The sequence below is a fragment of the Entelurus aequoreus genome, linkage group LG11 (genome assembly GCF_033978785.1).
Source record: "Entelurus aequoreus isolate RoL-2023_Sb linkage group LG11, RoL_Eaeq_v1.1, whole genome shotgun sequence".
NCBI classification, from domain to species: domain Eukaryota; kingdom Metazoa; phylum Chordata; class Actinopteri; order Syngnathiformes; family Syngnathidae; genus Entelurus; species Entelurus aequoreus.
The window spans coordinates 47,202,735-47,225,015 of NC_084741.1; the positions used below are offsets into that span (position 1 = coordinate 47,202,735).

General features: G+C 37.5%; 1 protein-coding gene across 1 annotated transcript in view; it reads left to right on the forward strand.

Annotated features, from left to right (window-relative positions):
- The window catches only part of LOC133659655 (A disintegrin and metalloproteinase with thrombospondin motifs 16), a 107,098-nt gene that overhangs the window by 29,076 nt on the left and 55,741 nt on the right, over positions 1-22,281 (forward strand). Inside the window, exons 5-10 of the mRNA XM_062062240.1 lie at positions 2,910-3,112; positions 7,056-7,139; positions 9,796-9,955; positions 11,174-11,279; positions 11,366-11,503; positions 20,460-20,613. Of these exons, the coding sequence (XP_061918224.1) occupies positions 2,910-3,112; positions 7,056-7,139; positions 9,796-9,955; positions 11,174-11,279; positions 11,366-11,503; positions 20,460-20,613 (845 nt within the window). The remainder of the gene's footprint in view (positions 1-2,909; positions 3,113-7,055; positions 7,140-9,795; positions 9,956-11,173; positions 11,280-11,365; positions 11,504-20,459; positions 20,614-22,281) is intronic.

Below are 22,281 nucleotides of genomic sequence, written 5' to 3' on the forward strand. Positions count from 1 at the left end.
TGGCCTCTTTTAAAGGGGAACGCCACATTTTTTTGGAATTGTGCCCATCACTCACAAACTTTATATAAGACAAGATCACACATGTTTTTCTCTTTTCTGTTTTTGAATTGTGAAAAACTGCTAGCAAGAGGCAGCTAGCAATGCAGGTAATGGGGAGCCTTCTATTCTGCCCTCTATAAAAACATCTAACAATTGCCAATAAAGCACCAATGACACACTGTGATCTGCATATTAACTAAGCTGTAGCGACATTGTTATTGTAAGAGATAATGTGGAGGAACTGCTTTTAGTAACACAGCGCCTTGTTTCATATAGAGGTAAGCGTGCTACTAAACTACTGAGCTGCTGCTGCTGAATCACCTCTGAGTTGGTAAAAGTTTGTGTAAGATTATACATCATGCTTTGTACTTGTATAGTAAGTAGAAGGTTGTTTGTCATACGTCGAGTCGTTGGTCAACTTTGAAATTCAACTTAGACCCGAAGACATTGCTGGGAAAACGCGGCAAAATGCTCATTTAATTCCAGCATATTTTACCTGAGGAGTGAGGATTATGATGAATGTGTCATCTAAATGGGGAGCAGAAGTCTTGTGCTGAATGAGTCGGCATCCCAGTGAGAGCAAACATTGTAAGTGGCTGTCTATGGATTTTCTCATTCATGTAGTTCAATGCATTCTTAGCGCATTCAATCGACCGCAAATGGACTGTTTGGTTGGTCTTTTAAGGGGTTTCGCTTCTCATTCAAGTTGGCCTCATCACTTCATGCTCATATACTTAAATTGGTCAGATCTACTTGGAAGTGGCTGTTTTGTTATGCTCGTATTTTATATTTCTAGTTCAGTACTTAGCGCTAATGCTACAGGATGGTTTAGCGTTTCACTATAGCTGGATCTTCTTAGTTCCCAGCTTCAAAAACTTGTAGCTCAACCTCTGTATATTCAAGCGTAAAAAGATAAGGTTCATCATTAATCCCAAAATTAGTCGCTGTTGGCTCTCACAGAGTCTGCCATGATTCGTAGTAGTTGTCGGCGGAACAAGTGATTGTTGCTATCCGCTCTGTGAAATAAATGCGCCCAGAAAAGAAGTTTGCGTAATACTTAAAATGAACAAAATACTGTAAATATTACATGTTATCATGAATGTGCATGTTACAACTTTACATATACACTTCCAGCCTGTTTACAAAACATTGATAGAGGTTTTTGCAAGGGCTTTGTAGGCGGAAAATATTGTATCTCCGTAGCCTGTATTGTTAGCTACCTTGTTCAAGCTATTTTTTTTTTACTATTTATAATGCACAGAAAAGAAAAATACATGTTTTCCTGTCTCACATAAAGATTGTGGATAAAAAAAAATGGCAATTCCCCTTTACGTAACCCAGAGTTAACACAAACAATACAAAGAAAAAGTAAAACATACAAAGTGAAGTAAATCCTTCAGTCTCAAGAGATGTAAAATAGTATTGAGTGATTTGACGTTAAGCATGATGATGGTTCGACTGTGGTAGGTTTCTAAACTGTACAACCTTAGACACATTGAATTTGAAGGTTCCATTGTATCTAAATTAGGGCAATTGGGAGGATAATGGTTCACATAGCTGACTTCTAGCTGAAGGGCAAGGGTGTAGTCTGCCTTTCATCCCAAGTTTGCTCGTATAAGAAAATAAAAAAGAAATCGATCGATAAATGTTAAAAAAATTAAATTACAGAAAGATCTGAAAGAGCTATAGAATCCCTGTGATAACCCATTGCTAAATATAACATAAAAAGTAAAGACCTGTTGGTTTTTGTTCATATTTTAATAGTCCCTTTTGAGTTGAAGAAACAATAGGTTACCTTCTATACAACCTGTGGGAAAACAAACACTATTGCATGTGATGACCGCTTTCTGCCAAGTGCAACTATCTCCATTTATGTTTAAATGACCTGTGGAAAGTTATGGGAACTATATAGATTAAGTTAAATATTCACTACACACCATAATTAATGTTTTTACTCGAGAAATGACCTCAATATCCGTTAACATTGGCTGTGTCATAGAAACCTGAACGGGTACCACCACCATTAACCCGCAGAACTCCAGCTGGCTGTCTCTGGTGAAAACACACAGTTTGTTTTCATTCCCTCAGGGTGATGTCAGTGAACACCTGTGCTGTATTTTAGCTACAAAATTGGCTGCTCACCTGTCCACCGTCTACATAAGTAACAACTTTCAAGCCAGACAGTGTTGGGTGATAATTGTAAAAACTAGAAATAACCAAGAGACTATAGGGAATAAGCTGTATTTGTTTGAGGCTACAATTTGTATTCGTAAGTGAAGCAGTTGTGCTCATCAGGTGATGATAAAACGGGAAGGTTGTTCCCAGACTTATATTTAAAGCACATGTCTCTCTTGAGTATTGTTATCTTTCAAACATGTGACCTCTGTCCCTTTCCACACCCGTTTAGTGTCCATTATCACATTGTAATCAAATAATGTGAACCCCCTTGTGTATTGTAGTATGCATAATGGAAGTTAAACATACACTAGAGGTTGCCAGATGCAACACAGTTATGAAGTTAATCAATGAGAGATGTCAACGAAAAGAACACTAGCCTTATACTTCATACACCACACAATCTAATGAGATCCAACACAGGAGCGGTATCATTTTACGGTGTCACTAAATAAGTTTAGCAACTTTTGCGCAAACGCCTTTCACTTCTTTATCACTGCAAAGTATAACCGCAATAACATAATATTCAGCAAAATTGAAACATTACAGTATATATTTATAATTGTAAAGTTTGTTACACTTTGATGACAAATATTACTAATTCTTACAACTTTTTATAATTAAATCCAAATTGTTTCGTAGCAACTTCCACTTTCTTTACTTGGCTAATTAATTTGTATACATGTTTTTCCCAGACATGCCCAAACCTCCAATGGAGGATCTCTTCATGCTTCCAGATGAGTACAAGTTCATTCCCAGGAAGAGGAGAGCAGTTTTTATGAAGAACCAAAGTGACCAAAAGCTCAATGTGGAAACGCTGGTGGTTGTCGACAGGAAGATGATGGACAACCATGGCCATGACAACATTACCACTTATGTTTTAACTGTGCTCAATATGGTGAGAGGAATTATTTTACAAAAATAACTTTGCTTCAATAGGAAGTTTGTTGATCACACTGTGAATAACTGCCAAGTGCTCATACAGTCCATAGAGTGACATATATTTACATGTTTTTAGTTTAGTAATAGTAGTTCAAAATTCATATCAGTTATCCATCAACTTATGACAACTTTTCTAAATGACATTATTTTACTTTGTCAAAACAAAAGCCTTTTTGGTTTTAAATGGTCGAGATCCAAGTTGCTTGAGGTAATAGCTGGTGTCAGAGATCACGATGTTGCATGTTTTTTGTCAGCGCTCAAGCAGTTGCAACTTTAAGAGATTGTCCAAGCGTCTCACTGATTACAGGCTATCATCTGCCAAGTTTCTAGTTTTCGAATCAAATCAAATCTAACTTTATTTATAAAGCGCTTTTCATACATAAAATAAATGGAACACAAAGTGTTTTACAGACTTAAAAAACAATACCCTAATGACCTAGATCCCCCATTATCGCACGCACACAAATATCAAACACAAACACACACACACATTCACATATATGCACATTTATGAACAAATGATAAAACACATTTGTGACATAAATAGTATTTTGTCACTAATATTGACATTTTTTGGCATTATTCTTAAGCTTGTATTAAAGGAGAACTGCATTTTATTTGGGGGGAGGCATATTTCACAATCTCTTCATGAGCCAAGAACACATATCTTCTTATTTTTTGTGCATTCTATATAGTAAAAACATGCTTGCAAGAGGTGGCTAACAATGCAGGTAATGGAGCATCGTCTATTCGACTTATAAAGCCCTCTGAAACACATCCAAAAACCACCAACAATGCTTCATTTACATGCTGTAACCTGCATATTAACCAAGCTATAGCAACATTGTTGCTTTCACAAAGTCTGCCATGCTTAGGGGCAGTTGGTTAGTTGTCGCTGTTGTTAAAGGAAATAACGTTCATTGCTATGCACTCTGTGAAATCAATGCGACCAGAAAATAAGTTCCGGTAATGCCTAAAATGACCAAAATACTTTAAACATTACATACTATTATGAATTTTCCTTTTACTACATTATATACATATTTACAGTATGTATATCAACGTTGTTGGAGGTTTTTTAGAGTGTATTTTTTCCCTAGGGAAAATAGGTCAATCTCCATTACATGCATTGTTAGCCGCCTCTTGCTCACAGTGTTTCATTATTTAGAACACACAAAAAACAGAAAGATGCGTGTTATTTTCTTACATAGGGGTGGTGAATGAAATTCCTGAAAAAAATGCAGTTCCCCTTTAAAGGTTCAAATCATTGTTTTCAATTATTTTCAGCTCAGCATCAGCGTCTCATATATCCACATTCAATTTCTAAAATGATTCTAATTTGTAGTTTGAAATTTAAAAATGATACATGTCACCATGTTAACTCTTGTTTGTTTTATAGTTTGGGGCAAGTGGACAACCTTATGTACTTGTGACTGTAATTTGAGGTTGAGTGACTGCCATTCTCACTTATCAGAGAGAACCCATCTAAAAACATGACACTGATACCAGGGTGAGCTCATGACTGCAGAGCTCAAAGTGTCCCTCCGTCACTCTCAGCTGATCTGCAAACAAATTCCATCACGCTCATTTCGCATCTTAATGACTGACTGACAAATCCAAAGATAATCTGTCTATTTTGAAAACATGGCTCCCACGTCTATACCCAGTACCACCCAAACACAGTATGTATGGAGTTTCAGAGAAAAAAATCCCACCAGCTCCCATGGTTCTCTCTAAAAGCGTATCAATTTATATAATCCATTCCCTCCTTTGCAAAGTTAATATTCTCTTGAGAACCAGTGTCCTCTGCAGTGGACATTTCTTCACTATTTATTTTATCAAAGTTTCAGATTTCGGGAAAAAAAAGTCCTGTTATGCATAACATGGGATGCTGGTTCTCAGTAGGATAAACATGTGTGATTGTAAGGGTGGACACACATGAGTAGATGTACTTACATTTTGAAATTAGCTTTAAAATATTGAAGACTAACATTAGCCATTAATTGATTATTTCTTAATGCGGTGAACTGAGTGAAAATGTGATTCACTGTAGCCCTTTTAGGAATTTGACAATTTATCTTTTGTTTCTGAAGATCGCAGCTTAAGGTAAATGGTTTTGATCGCCCCTTTGACTTCAGAGTTTTTGCTTCAGTTCTGTAACAAAACACAGCCCTAAGTCAGCCCTTGTGTCAGGGCAGGGAAAAACAAAAACATTAGGAACATAAGGAAAGAATGAGAGTTCCACGATGAGCTAAAAACAGAGTAACAGGTGCCTGTGGTATTAACTCAACCTGATTGAAAGACAAGGTGAGCTAGCGCACAAGATCTAGAGACCATTACGGTTTTAAATGAGGGCCACATACCTGTACACTTCATTGGCAACAGTTGGTTCCACTGTCAAATTTGCTGGGTATTCATTTGAGAAAAGGAGGAGTATGATATCAGCCATAATACATCTTTTTCTGTTTGGATGTGCTTTTGATTTAGCAACTGTTTGTACTTAACGGCTGTTTTGCGGCCAAGTCTGAGGGCATTTCCACTTGAACACAGATATTTTCAAAGATGCTCATTTCTACCACCCCGATGTTGAGAAACTCTCCATCCAAACACATTCTCAGATTGTCGGGCACAATTTGTCCCATCAGAAGCCCGAATAATCAACCCACCTGACTTAGTCGAATTAGATCTTTCATCAATACAGTGATATTTATTGAATGCACAATAGTGTGTATATTATCCTTATAATCAGTGCACACTTACTCGGTGTAAGTGTGCCCAGGAAACATTGTAATTGTTTTTTAATCGTGCATGCATGCACCTTCTAACACTCACATGTGATTAAAGACACACATTAAATAATTGTCATTTCTCATAACCAGAGGTGGGTATTGTACTCTAGTAAGAGTACTATTACTTCATAGTAATATGACGCAAGTAAAAGTAAAAAGTAGTCATCCTAATAGTTACTTGAGTAAGAGTAAGTGTTTCATATATCTGTATGTTGAATTAAATTATGGAATGGATTAAGTAAATGAATCAAAACAACAAACTAATATGATCCTGTTTAAGAAACTGTTCAAACGCAAAGTGTTTACAATGTACAAAGAAGAAAAACCATGATAAACATTTTTAACTTACAGTAGTGATACTCTTATTCATCTCCCTATATGAAATATAGGTTACTTCACTGTTTTTTATTTTATTTGATTATTTATGGATTAAATTGTGAACAAATTGAGAACAGGCAGTGAACAAAAGAGTTAGCAATTGCTATGTAACGGAAAAGGAGTAGGATTAAATAAGACCTGCTGTTAGATTGATGAAATAGAATCAAACGTCACTGGTGCTGAGTTGGATTCGTGAAACAGAGTCTTGTTACAGTGCCCGCTGGAAGAAGTCTCTGTAACGGGCTAAAAATGTGTCTTTGCAAATGTGATCAATAGATCATAAATTGATAAAGTGATGATATAAATAAATATAGCGATCAGAATGAAAGTCAAGGTAACTTGTATGTAACAATGTAAGAATGTAACTAACAAAGTAAAAATAGCATTGCTTTTCCCAAAAAGAAAATTAAAAGCAAAAGCATGTTGCATTAAAACTACCGGTCCTCTGAAAAGTACAATGTATTCAAAAAGTTACTAAAGTAAATGTAGTGCGTTTCTACCCACCTATGCTTACAACACTAACCAGAAAGCTTAGTTTTACGCACAAATGCCGAGGCTGAAGTTTTTGGGAATAAAACCCCATGTGTGGACCAAAAACACACAGCAAAAAATGTGTGTTTTTGGAATATATATTCTCATAATTATCTTAATACTTCATATGTTTATGCCAAAGTCACTGTGTATATGATATGTAATTTACTTTTTTCTAACTGATGACTGCATGTATTATAGGTGTCCAGTCTCTTTAAAGATGGAACCATAGGAGGAAGCATCAACATTGTAATAGTGGGACTTGTGCTTCTAGATGAAGAGCAGGTGAGAACACTTTGAAGAAAACATGTTCTTAAACTGAGCACCAAAACCCTGTCAACTAAACATTTATTTAACAGCGTCAGCAGAAAGAAGCCGATTTAGGTTTTCATTCATAGTTATTCTAAAATGATTTACTCTAACCTGGCACCTGCAAAATCTAGTGAGCTAGAAGACATACAATTTACCTCCACAAAGATACATAGTTGGGCTCAGTTTTGGGGTCAGAGTTATTAGTTTACCAATATGTTTATAAAAGTGAAGCTAGTTTGCAAGGGTGACAACCTACGCTATTTTATTTTTGTTACAATATTTAGCCGCTTGAACTGCTGCACAAAACTGGCCTAATCTGTTTTTAATAGCATCATTTTAATAACCACATTCCCTCTATTCCTGATCTTTTTAGATGCTGCAGATGTACTGTCCTGCACTGACCTTTTTGTTGTACCTCTTAAGGCCTGAGCTGCGTATATTAAAACACATGCAAACTAAATTGTGTCTCCGAAATGAGCAAAATAGCGAGTGAAGTCAATTTAGGCTGTCTGAGTTCATGCATATGCTGGGAGAAGAAGATGCAAATGTAATCATTTATCGCACGCAATGTGATTTATCAACACTGTTCTGAAACTGCTGTTTTATGTCTATATTTAGCGCCTCTCGAAAGTATGTGCAAACTGGCAGAGTTACGCACAAATGGTTGTGAAAACAGGAGACAATCACACTGCAAACACAGTACAACATATTTGAACTGTCAGAAATAAAAATATTAGACATTGTCTATTCAGCTACATCATTTTAGAATTGTACAGCTGCTGGGTGACTTAAGGGGCTTATTAAAACACATAAAATTGATTTGTTTTGGTGTCTGCTGGCATTTTTTTGTATTGTGTTATAGTCTTGGTTTATTCATATGCCTATATACATACATTAATATACACACATACATATGCATGTATATAACTATATATTAATGTGTGTATGTATATACATACACATTTGTATACATATATATATATATATATATATATATATATATATATATATATATATATATATATATATATATATATATATATGTATATATATATATATATATATATATATACACACTACCGTTCAAAAGTTTGGGGTCACCCAAACAATTTTGTGGAATAGCCTTTATTTCTAAGAACAAGAACAGACTGTCGAGTTTCAGATGAAAGTTCTCTTTTTCTGGCCATTTTGAGCGTTTAATTGACCCCACAAATGTGATGCTCCAGAAACTCAATCTGCTCAAAGGAAGGTCAGTTTTGTTGCTTCTGTAACGAGCTAAACTGTTTTCAGATGTGTGAACATGATTGCAAAAGGGTTTTCTAATCATCAATTAGCCTTCTGAGCCAAAGAGCAAACACATTGTACCATTAGAACACTGGAGTGATAGTTGCTGGAAATGGGCCTCTATACACCTATGTAGATATTGCACCAAAAACCAGACATTTGCAACTAGAATAGTCATTTACCACATTAGCAATGTATAGAGTGTATTTCTTTAAAGTTAAGACTAGTTTAAAGTTATCTTCATTGAAAAGTACAGTGCTTTTCCTTCAAAAATAAGGACATTTCAATGTGACCCCAAACTTTTGAACGGTAGTATATATATATATATATATATATATATATATATATATATATATATATATATATATATATATATATATATATATATATATATATATATATATATATATATATATATATATTAGGGCTGCAACTAACGATTAATTTGATAATCGATTAATCTGTCGATTGTTACTTCGATTAATCGATTAATAATCGGATACAAGAGACAAAGTACATTTTTATCCTTTCCAGTGTTTTATTGAAGAAAAAAAACAGCATACTCACACCATACTTATTTTGATTATTGTTTCTCAGCTGTTTGTACATGTTGCAGTTTATAAATAAAGGTTTATAAAAAAAAAAAATGTTTTTTTTTAAATTTAAAAAATTTAAAAAATTGCCTCTGCGCATGCGCTTAGCCTCGATCCAACAAATCCATGACTAAATGAATCGCCAACTATTTTTATAATCGATTTTAATCGATTGAATCAATGAGTTGTTGCAGCCCTATATATATATATATATATATATATATATATATATATATATATATATATATATATATATATATATATATATATATATATATATATATATATACTGTATTATTACTGTATACAAATATATGAGAAAGCTTCTGGCAATATGCTTTTTCTTGGGCAGCACCATCACAACACCCACGCCTCTCAGAGCACACCTTCGGCATGCTTAAAAATAGGTAATCTTGTCTTGATCGCGCTTCTATATTGCCCAAAAAGGAAGGTTCATATTATATCTGTCTGCTGCATGTTCCACAACATAACGAAACAGCAGGGGTTGGACTGCTGGACCATATGATGTCATGAATGTGGAGAGTCGTAGTAGGCTACACGCAAAAACCTCATTTAAATAGGGCGGTCTGCTCCGCTTCTGCACCTGTTATCAATTGTACACGGAGTCTCAATCGATCATCTGCAACACGCCCACTAATAGTATTCGCCATTATTTACTTTTCTGACGCTATTTAGCACTTATTTGGACCTTAGTAGACCTTGTCTTACCTCTCATAACCCTTATGTCACAGGACGGATTGGTGATCAGTCACCATGCAGACCACACACTGAACAGTTTCTGCCAGTGGCAGTCCACGCTTGGAGGCCGGGAGGGTCAGCGCCATGACCACGCCATCCTTCTCACTGGACTTGACATCTGCTCCTGGAAAAATGAACCATGTGACACCCTGGGTACATAATGTAGTCTGACAACACTTAAAAGAAATAATACATTTGAATGCAGCTGTGAAAGTAAGATAATTTGGCACAAAGGCTTGTTATGATAAGTTTGCATGAACATCAATTATCCTTATGTATTTATTTATTTATTTATTTTATTTTATTTTTTAAATCGATTTTACAATTTTAAAAAAAGCCCACAAGCAATCATTCATTCTGATCTCTTCTCTCTGGGAAGATGCTCCTGTCCTTTGTCAGATGGTGTGTCACACAAAAACAGATGCTGAAAATTGTTGCTGCTTTCTATAATGCCGTAAAAAAGATCTGAAGCTCAATTTGACCCCAACTATTGAGATACCTAAATAGTTCCAGACCTTTGCAGAATAATGCACACTAGTGCTATTAAATCAATAGAGGTTTCATAAAAAATATATCTATTATTATTCTTCAATGTTTTCTGCTGTTTTCTACAACTTATTGTGTTCACACACAATGTCACAGTTGTGAGTGTGTGGTGTCTAACAAAAAAGCAACAGCTTGTTTGCGGTAATGACAATCCTACCACATTGTTGTCCTCGACACTGTGAGAAAATAGTCTATGTAGTGTTTCTGGAAGGCTGTGACGCTTGTGTACACGCACAAACACACATGCACACTTATTCAGTTTGGACTTCAAAGTGTTGAGACTAGCAGTGTCCTGAGAAGAAAAGTTCAAAGGTGTGGGTCTGTGTGTGTAAAAAAAAAAAGTTCATTCCGGCATATAGCATTTTTGAATGTAAAAATCGCATGCTCATTTAAAGAAAAATTTACTGCGGTTGCAAAAAAGAGAAGGTTTAAACGCCAATTCTCATGATAAAATAACCTACTGATTTTAAATGTCCAAATTCAAAATAATTATGCACATGAGAAAATGTTTATTTTAATGGTTTTGCCATCTGTCTGCTTTAAAGTTCCAAAATAACAGAACACAAAGCTAAATTCCACCCGAGAGATTCCGCCTCTTGGAGATAAAAGCATGGATTGAGCCTCTGAGGATATTTTTGACCCTCAGCCAAACGTGCTGTATATGCATCTATGGACAAATGGATAGTGGACACTCCATCCATACAAATAGGTTAAGGTTGCACTGTTAAAGACAGGGTCAACAATAATTTGTAGTGTTGCCTGTCAGAAGAGAACACAATTACTATGTGTGATTGTAATGCAAATGTGTGTTACTGTTTTTTGAAGGTTTTGCTCCAATCAGCGGCATGTGCAGCAAGTACAGGAGCTGCACCATTAATGAGGACACTGGTCTCGGCTTGGCATTCACTATTGCCCATGAATCTGGACACAAGTAAGAATTTCCATCTCTGCCATGATAACAACAATAATGCTTTCTGACTCCGTGACTCTTTATAACTGTGTGTTTAAATTCCTCAGTTTTGGAATGGTCCATGACGGTGAAGGAAACATTTGTAAGAAATCAGAAGGCAACATCATGTCTCCCACATTAGCAGGTCACAACGGTATCTTCTCATGGTCCGCATGCAGCCGCCAGTACCTCAGCCGCTTTCTCAAGTAAGAAAACAAAGCTTTATTGTTATTAGTGATATATACTTGATGAAGGATTCCAGCAAAATTATTACGAATGGCACTTCTTGTTGATATAGCAAGCTTACGGAGCCCAATATAAACGATGAGTGAATCAATATGCCCAGGAAAATAAAGATATTATTTAATGTACAGTATATGCAAGCCGATGAACCAAGCATGTGAGATTGAAACATCTCGTGAAAAACAACAACAATATTGTCAAGATACTTAAGAGCGAATGTGCACAAAAGCTGCTGCTGTGTTTGTGCAGTAACTTTTTCACGCATGCAGCCTGCTCAACCAAGCAAGAAAGTATGCATCACAGGCATTGCGTCTATGTGTCTGGCTATGCGTGCGTGTGTGTCCGAGGGAGAGAGAATAAGTGTGCTTGAAACCAGATAGCCACAAAGCTAGTGTCCCGACTAAATTTACCCTTGTGTTAACTGAACTCTTGCAGTGTTGGAGACGCACACTGTTTTGTCACCCCGTTATTAGAGTTGGGTTGATGTCACCCTCGTTAGGTCTGCCGGCCTTATATTAAGCACCACCTGAGATCATTGGGCTGCCTCGGGTCATTTCCATTTATTTTCCCAATTGCATTTTCCCAATTGGTGTATAGATGTACTGTTAGATGCGTTGTATTGAGAGACTCTTGAATGGCTCCATCGTCTTCAATTCAAAGAAGCTTTGCGCAATCTGTTACTCATTCTGACCCTTCTCATCTTCACTCAGCAATGACAGAGAAGTCTGTGCCAACACTCAGTCAGGCCTAAAAATGCCAGACAGCTAGCATGACAGACACAGTCTACTTAAAGGACACTTGCAAATGTTTTTGTTGGCATAGCCGTGGGTTTTAAGCCCTCTGTCATCCAGAGAAGATGTAAGATTCTTACCTCTCAGTATGTAGACACTCATCAGACACTTCATTAGGAACATCTAATTATTTCAATACTCTAACTATATTGTATATAAAAAAAAATACATGCTATTATGTAGCCAGGAATGTAACGGTCATCATTTTTATCAATGTTCATTATGACCACGGTATCATTGTGTGTGCTGAAAAAACCAAGGTTTATTTTAGTACATACAATATATAATCCGTCTATTTTGAAAACATGGCTCCCACGTCTATACCCAGTTTGAGCGATCAGAGCCTGCCTTACAATCACCCAAACACAGTATGGATGGAGTTCCAGAGAAAAAAATCCCACCAGCTTCCATGGGTCTCTCTAAAAGTGGATCAATTTATAAAATCCATTTCCTCAAATGCAAAGTTAATATCCTGTTGAGAACCAGCGTCCTCTGCAGTGGACATTTATTCACTTTTTTTTTTTTTTTAATCAAAGTCATCCAGAAAAGATGTGAGATTCTTACCTCTCCGTATGTACAAACTCATCGGACACTTCATTAGGAACATCTAATTATTTCAATTTGTATACATTTTCATTTTACCATGGTATCGTTGTATGTGCTCAAAATTTACTTATACACATACTTAAGTATTTTTACCAAGTTTTATTTTACAACATACAATATACTTTCCTTGGCAGAGGAAACATTGTATATTGTTCTTGCTTCTTAATTGAGAACCGCACTCTTTTTGTAACGTTGCCAATCATCCACAATCTCTTTATGTGAGACAAGAACACACGTCTTGCCCTTTTACGTGCATTCTAAATAGTACAAAACTGCTGGTACAAGGCAGATAACACTGCAGATGTATGGTGTTTCATCTATTCTGCCTATATAGCGCTCTTAAAAAAAAACATCCAAAACCCTGCCAACAACGCCCCATTTATAAGCTTTGACCTCTATATTAACCAAGCCATAGCGACATTGTTTTTGTAAAAGCAAACATCGAAGAACTAATTGTATGCCGTTGTGACACATCGCCTTTCTCACACTGCTCGTTCAACCACTAGCGAGTAGCCAGCTACTAGCTATCTTGAGCTGCTAATAACATTGGTTATGACCCGCCATAAAATAAAGTATAAGAAGGAGCTTGAGCTGCTTCTGCTAATGCTAGGTTATAAATCATGACTCACTTGTATAATAGAGGGTTGTGACGCCAAGCCAGGAAGTTGGTCAACTTTAAAAATCCACACTTCACCAACATGGCTTTCAACAAATGGATCAAAACCTAAAACCTTTGCAACATGGCTGGGAAGCATTTTTTTATCCGAGGAGTGAAGATTATTTCGAATTTAACAGCTCAAAGATAGTACAAGTTCTAAAAGATAAAACGTCCCGTCAGTCGGCATCCCAGTGAGAGCTATTGTACATCACTGATTTATGTTCTTATTTAAACGTTTAGCAATAAAACTAACGCTCCAAGGCTGTCACAAAGTCTGCTATTAGCGGTAGCAAATACAGAAAGTGCTCCTGATGTTGTTGACAATCGTTTGTTGCTATGCGTTCTGTGAAAATAATATGCCCAGCATAAGAAGTTACATAAATGCTTAAAATTACCAAAACATCGTAAGATATTACATGTTATCATGAATGTACCTGTTACTACATTACATACATACCTACAGCATGTATATAAAATAATGTTGGGAGGTTTTTGGATGTTTTTTAGAGGGCTATATAGGCGAAATAGATCGTATCCCCATTACCTGCATCGTTAACTGCCTCTTACTTGCAGTTTTTGACAAGTTAGAATGCACATTAGAGGGAAAAACGTGTGTTCTTGTGTTACATAAGGATTGGGGTTAATGGGCGAAAATTCCCAAAAAGTGCAGTTCTTCCCTTAAGAGCCATATTGTTGTTATTTGAGTGATTAAATATGTCTATCTTTGTCTGTTTTAATTTGAAAAGGTTTTAGAGTGTTTCACAATAATACGTCCAGTTTATGTGATGTCACACGGGTTCACTTCCTGTTTTAGGCACGTCTGTGTATGGATTTTCCAAATCTATCACTATGTCATAAAAGCACATCCTGTTAATTCAATGTGCACAACGCTGAATTGATCAGACAGGTTTATACAAGTTTAGATTGGTATATGATGTTTATAACAGGGAAATATATATCAATGTATCTTGTTTTCATGTTTGCATTTAAGCCAGCGACCAGTTAGGGCAGTAGCTGCTTCTCCAGGTAATGAGCATTATCATCATGAGTTTTTCAGAGTGTGGTAATCAATCACAGTATTACAATCATTTTAAATGGTAATATTACCCGTGTGTAATTTTAGCGCGGTTTATCATTATTCGGGTAATCGTTACATCTCTACTCGCAGCTTAAACCGAAATTTTAGCAACTTATTTGTGTTGATAAACTGCTTAATACTGCAGAAATACATTATGCAATTAAGTCAATGTGTAATAAGAAGAAAGCAGTATAGTTAGGCAAATGAGTAGAAGCTATTGCTGACATTACCAGAACTGGTTTAGTGTGTCAAACGTTGCATGTAACCAGTGTTAATCAACGTTTCTCCACTTTCTGCGCATTTTACCATGTCAGTCTCGCTTGACGTTACTTAAACTTTATTTTTCCTTTTCTTTGACGCACTGCCATCAGAAGACTCTGCCTCACGCTTGGGAGACTTAATGAAGGGGAAAAAGTCAACTAAAAAGTACAAAAGGCATGTTGTCCTCGCTCAATATAATGCACAAAACTAGATTTTTTTTTTCTTTATTCACAGTAGGGTTGTCCTGAAACCAATAATTTGGTACCAGTACCAAAATGTATATCGATACTTTTCCAAATAAAGGGAACTACGAAAAATGTCAATATTGGCTTTATTTTGATAGAAAATATTACACTACATTAAACACTCACAGTCAAAGAACAATTTTACAAGGTTAAAATATGTATTAAAAGGCATTGAAATGGCATCGACTCCGAAGGGAACGTCTTCCCTGTGCTCCTCGACTACGGTCTGCACTGGAGCCGAACAGCAGGACAGGTGTAACAACTACATTATTACCAGTCACTTTTTATAACTCCTTGTGCAGATCTGAAGGCTTATTATTTAAATGTTTACCTAAGTTTGAAGCAAATGTAGTAATACTAATTGCCACATTTGGCGAGGCGTGTTCTAAAGCAGCTGTTGTGAGAGCTTATGTATGTGTGTGCTCCTTTATGTGGGGTGAGTGATGTGAGTAATTGAGTGGGCAAGTTAGGAGAGGTAGCAGTAGCATGTGCAGGAGTGTCAGTAGCATGGTGGCTATCCGGGTGTGCCCTGTGGAAATAATAAATAAAGTGACCAAGTTGAAACTAATAGACGGCCTCGTCATTCCGACCAAAGAGCGTAGCCTTACGGGTAAAGTGAAAGTTGTTACCCCCGACAAAATATCGGCCCTGGAGGGAACGTCTCCCCTGGGCTCCTCGACCACGGTCTGGGAGCCGACAAGCAGGAATGGTGTAAAACAGCACTTGCAACGCGGCGCCTCCCTGTTTAAAGCGTCACCTTTATTGTTAGTTTTGAAACCAAAATAGCTCCATATTGCCCTTCACGTACACTCTTTATTAACCAGTAGAATTACCGTTTTTTGCCATTCTTCTCCACCATGATGTTATTGATTGTATGCCCTTTGTGTGTGCGTTTTGACACACTCAACATCATGCGCATCAGCTCTGTAGTCACCGCCGCACAGCTGCATTCAAATAAAAGAATGGTACTGGTATTTTTCAAAGGTGGTATAGTACCGATTTCAATTGATTAGTACCGTGATACTTTATTAGTACCGGTATACCGTACAACCCTAATTCACAGTGTTTATAGGAGTGTGTCCATAACCACAAAACATTGGAACACAAGGGCCGCCTGTAAATATGTGTATAAGTATAACATCTAACATCTGAGCCAGACATAGTATTCACCAGCTGGTACGATTTGAATGGATGCAATCTCATGTGAATATGTAACAACTGCCTTTAAAATGCAGAATAAGGATGAGTGTCTGCACTCGTCTAACCTTACTTGTTGACGTGTGTATCCTGTAATGTCTTTTTCAGAAACTTTATTATGTGAACAATGAAAGATATCCAGACATTGAACAGCAATTGTTTTCTATTGGCACATAAGAAACACAAGTGTATGTTCACGCACACACACACACGCACACACACACACAAGTTTCCATACGTACATTCTCTGCTCCAGCCAATAAGGCCACTGCAATGTCCAAAATAGTGTGTCTTTTCATGTTCTTTCAGCCCTACTTTTGAACTGTATTCCCCAGACCGCGGTCTTTTAAGTTTTCCGTATGAGAATCAGTGATCACTTAATACTGGAAATCCCCCACTTGTCTGTGGATACAGGTGACATGGCTTTTTTGCTCAAAATGGAGTGTGGAGTACATTAAAACATGTCGCTTAGGATATAAGTTTGGCAGACTGTTATGTTCCCATAGCAACATCTCTAACTTTGGGAACAATGGATCATCTTTAAATCAGACTTGTTTTTTCCATTTCATTTGCATGGTATTGTTTTATTCTGTTACATGTGACAGTAATTACAGTCTTGACAATTTTGCACCCGCAATTGTTTTTCTTCAGCTTAACCAGCTGGTTACTCTCTGCTGTGAAGTGGTTCCTATCAGCCTTCTGCTGAAATGTACAAATCATTTATTATTTTCTTGTTTTACTACTTCACATCCGAGCTATCTTAGCGCCGCGGTTTGGCGTAGCTTGTCTTCTCCTCCTGCTTCTTCTGTGTGTGTCCCCGCTAACCCTCCTAACAAATAAAATTAAAAGAATGGTAGCTTGTGGTTCTCCTTTGGTTAGTTAGAACCAACCCTAGAACTAATGTTTAGAGAACATTAGCATTAATGCCGCATTTTAGAACCGTCTGTATTACTTTATTTAATATACGTAAATAATCAACGTTTGGACATTTGTCCATCGAGCCATGAATCGTCTACATTCTAATTGTAATGCATCGTAGACTGGATTATTGTTCCCACCTCAATTGACAGTCATACTGCAATGGTTAAAAATGTACGTTTGTAGTTTTGATTCAATATACCAGTGTTTTTCAACCTTTTTTGAGCCAAGGCACATTTTTTGCGGAGGCACACCACCAGCAGAAATCATTAAAAAACAAAACTCAGTTGACAGTAAAAAGTCGTTGTAGCAATTGTTGGATATGACTTTAAACCATAACCAACCATGCATCACTATAGCTCTTGTCTCAAAGTAAGTTTACTGTCACGACCTGTTACGTCACGGCGTGACTTATTTTGAGTTTTTGGCTGTTTTCCTGTGTGTAGTGTTTTAGGTCTTGTCTAGCGCTCCTATTTTGGTGGCTTTTTCTCTTTTTTTGGTTTTTTCCTGTAGCAGTTTCATGTCTTCCTTTGAGCGATATTTCCCGCATCTACTTTGTTTCAGCAATCAAGAATATTTCAGTTGTTTTTATCCTTCTTTGTGAGGACAATCAACAATGTCCTGTTCGGATGTACAATGCGGACGCCGTCTTTGCTCCACAGTAAGTCTTTGCTGTCGTCCAGCATTCTGTTTTTGTTTACTTTGTAGCCAGTTCAGTTTTAGTTTCGTTCTGCATAGCCTTCCCTAAGCTTCAATGCCTTTTCTTAGGGGCACTCACCTTTTGTTTATTTTTGGTTTAAGCATTAGACACCTTTTTACCTGCACAGTGCCTCCCGCTTCTTCCAACATCTACAAAGCAATCAGCTACCGGCTGCCACCTACTGATATGGAAGAGTATTACACGGTTACTCTGCCGGGCTCTAGACAGCACCGACACTCAACAACAACACATAATTTGCAGACTATAATTGTTGGTTTGCAAAAAATATTTTTAACCCAAATAGGTGAAATTAGATAATCTCCCACAGCACACCAGACTATCTCACAGTGGTTGAAAAACACTGCAGTATACAACATAACATTTGTTTCTTTTTTTTTTAATGTGTCCTGTAAGCCACTCAAGCAAATCATATTGTTGATGAACATCCCCATATCTGTTGTACAAATATACTTTAAAAAAGAGAAGTGTGGGATACTTATCTTGTTGCCTTATTTGTAATTGACTTTATTTGATGGATGTATTTAATGTTTGGCACAGCCGCACCGGAGCAGAAGGGGATAGAAAGAAGAACAAAAATAATACAAAGGGGGACGAGAGGGGGATAAAACAGAAAGTGACAACAACCACAAAAAACAAAAGAACAACATCAGCAAATACAAATACGATACCAAAAATGATTGCAAATAACCAGTTAATGAAGTAAATATAAATGACACAGAAATGACGATGAGCATTATTGCACTACAACCTACTCAGTGGCCTAGTGGTTAGAGTGTCCGCCCTGAGATCGGTAGGTTGTAAGTTCAAACCCCGGCCGAGTCATACCAAAGACTATAAAAATGGGACCCATTGCCTCCCTGCTTGGCACTCAGCATCAAGGGTTGGAATTGGGGGTTAAATCACCAAAATGATTCCCGGGCGCGGCCACCGCTGCTGCCCACTGCTCCCCTCGCCTCCCAGGGGGTGAACAAGGGGATGGGTCAAATGCAGAGGACAAATTTCACCACACCTCGCATGTGTGTGACAATCATTGGTACTTTAACTTTACTTTAACAAATGGAGCAATAAAAATACCAATCAAAATAACACTATTGATAATAAATAATAATAATAATTAACTCTTTTATCAACATTGCAATTGCTTCAAATGCATTAATACATGAATGAAATAGATACTTGAATTACAAAAGAAAGCAGATAAAGAGGAGGGAAGAAAAAGGAGTGGACTGTATAAACCTTGTAGATTGTTATGGTAATAATAGGTTAAGCTTTAGCAGTGTGTCACGTTTCTACCCAGTTTTCCTTGGGGGGGATTACATTAATATATGTTTGATGAAACGTGGTTATATGCATGAATGAATTATGTAAATGTGCGTGTGTATGTACAGTATGTATGAATATTTGATCAGTCAATGTACATGTATACAGTATGTGCCGTGTGTGTATATATGTGGGTGCATATGTACCTATGTATGTATGAATGTACGTATGTATACATATATGTGTGTATGTGTATATGTATGTATGTATGTATGTTTGCATGTACAATATATTTGTTTCCAAATATGTGCGGGAGCCAAAGTACAATCCTAGCCATTAAAAAAACCAAACCCAAAACAGCAAGTGCGGTGCTCAAGAAACTAGAGACCACCAGCCCCACGCAGGGTGGCCGGCCAGCGACAGGACCCCCAGGACCGGGCCCTACATGCCCCCGGGACGGCCAGCGGCAGGCTGTATACAGATGCGCCCGGCCAAGGACAAAGCACGGGAGAAGCAGGAGATGACTAGCCCCCAAACCAGCGAGAGACCACATCCCACGTGAGCAGAACGATGGGACGCCCCGCTCCGAGGAGCCCATAGACTCCCTGCAGTCAACGGAAAGACAACAAGCAACTGTGCCCCAACGAGTCCAATCCCCCCCACCCCCAGGAAAGCACGGCGGGGGGCATTGAGAGCCAGCTCAGGCCGCCCCACTTAAGTCGACTGCAGCAAGACTGCCCAGCACGGAGCCACGGGAACCACCCACCTCCCGCAGGGACCCCAACGATGGAGATGGGACATCCAACAATTACCCTGGCGGAGCCTCCCTTTGAGGAAAAACGAAAACAAAAAATAAAAAAGGAGGAGATCACAGACATGCTGACACCCCCAGCCCCAATTTTGATCAGGGCAAAATGTAACAACTCAAAGTTAATTAGCGAATCAATGCATGGACATGTTCTCAACGGTTAATTTGTGACAACCTGGTTACAAATCAAACAGTTAAATAGTATATTGCAATTGTTTTATTAAGTTGTAAATGTTACTTTTCTTTTTGAAATCTCTATACACTCTTTGGCAATGCTACATTCATTTTGTGATTTATTATTTTTTCTGCATGTATCATAGCCACAAATGCAAACGGACATCATCCATTTATTCCGCTCCTCTGTTCTATCCATCAGCTCGGCCCAGGCTTTGTGCCTATCGGATGAACCCCAAGGAGTCAAGGAGTATCATTACCCTGAGAAGCTGCCAGGCGAGCTCTATGATGCAGACACACAATGCAAATGGCAGTTTGGGGAAAAGGCCAAGCTCTGCACCCTTGATTTTAAGAAGGTAAAATTGTTTTTTTATAAGTCATGAAATCCCCCACGGGTCTAAAAAAAATAATAATAATGAAAATGCCCTGCTATTGTTATGATTCATTCACATTTTCTCAGCTCACTTCCTCGAACCTGAGAGCTTTGGGAATCTACTTCTTTTAAAGTATGGAAGTGTGATTGAGGGAATGGGGTCAAGGAAGGAGGAGAAGAGTGAAACTGATTTGGAAATCTCAGGCCTGCTTGCGCTCGTCTGCATGCATGCACACTCTCTCTCTCTCTCTCTCGCTTTCTCACTCACACACACATACGCATACACATGCAACACAAACAAAGAGATCTACAATGCTGCCCATGAAATACTCACTGGGATATATGACTATATATACACTGGAGCATCGCCAATGGGAAACGTTCCTCGTTACTGTCACATTGTCGCATTACTGCTGATGTCGCTGTTGGACATATTGTGTCTGACTTTAGATTCTTTCATTTGTAAATTGACAAAAATATATACATTCACCAGAAACAATATTGTTTAAGGCACTTCCAGAGGCACATTGTTTTTGTATTGAATCTAATGAAACTGTGAAGGTGCACGCAATAGAGGGGCCTTTCATTCATAATCCTTATGTAAGACAAGCACACGTATGTCTTCTCTTGTATTATAAATCGCAAAAAAACACTAGCAAGAGGTGGCTAACATTATAGCTAATGGTTTTCATTTATTCTGCCTGTAAAGCCCTCCAAAAAACCATCCAAAACTGCCAACTCCATGTGCATGCCGTGACCTGCATATTAAGCAAGTATTTTTAGCGACATTGTTATTGTAAGTACTCACGCCGAGGAACTACTCTTAGGTAAGGTAACTATTTCAGCTTGACATACTAAGCTGCTGCACGGCCTGCGTTGGTGAAAGTTTGTGCAAGTTTATAAATCATGCCTCGCTGAGAGGAACACTTGAGAAAATGGTCAATTTGGATATGTAGACATCCCTAGAAAGACGCAATAATATGTATGTATGCAATAATATACCTTTTTTTTTACCTGAGCGAGGATTATGATGAATTCATCCTCTAAACGGGAAACGAGTCTTGTGCTAAAAGAAATAAAATAACAAAAAAAAACAGACCTTATACCGTAAGTGATTGTTTTATTATGTTAGAGATTTGTATTTTTTTAGCACTTAGCAATACTGCTACATGATGCTTAGTATTTTACTAGAGCTGGATCTGCTTAGCACTCAGCTTCTAAAAATTGTCGCTCATCCCCCTTATATTCAGGCTCAAAAATATAAGGTTCTTGATCATCATTCGCCCCAAAGTAGTCGTTGTTGGCTTTCACAAAGTTTACCAGGATTAGTTGTTATTGTTGATGGAAATCACAAACATTGCAATGTGCTCTGTGAAATCAATGCGCCGCCAACATTTTCCGGTAATGCTTAAAATGACCAAAATACGGTAAATATTAAATGTTATTAAAGATGTGTCTGTTACTACGTTACATATTAACTTACAGCATGTATATAGGTTTTTGGATGTTTTTCAGAGGGCTTCGTAAGCGGAATAAATTGAATCCCGATTGCCTGCATTCTTAGCCACCTCTTGCTAGCATTTCTTTTTACGATTTAGAATGCTTAAAAAAGAGATAGACATGTGTGTTCTTGTCTCACATAAGAATTGTG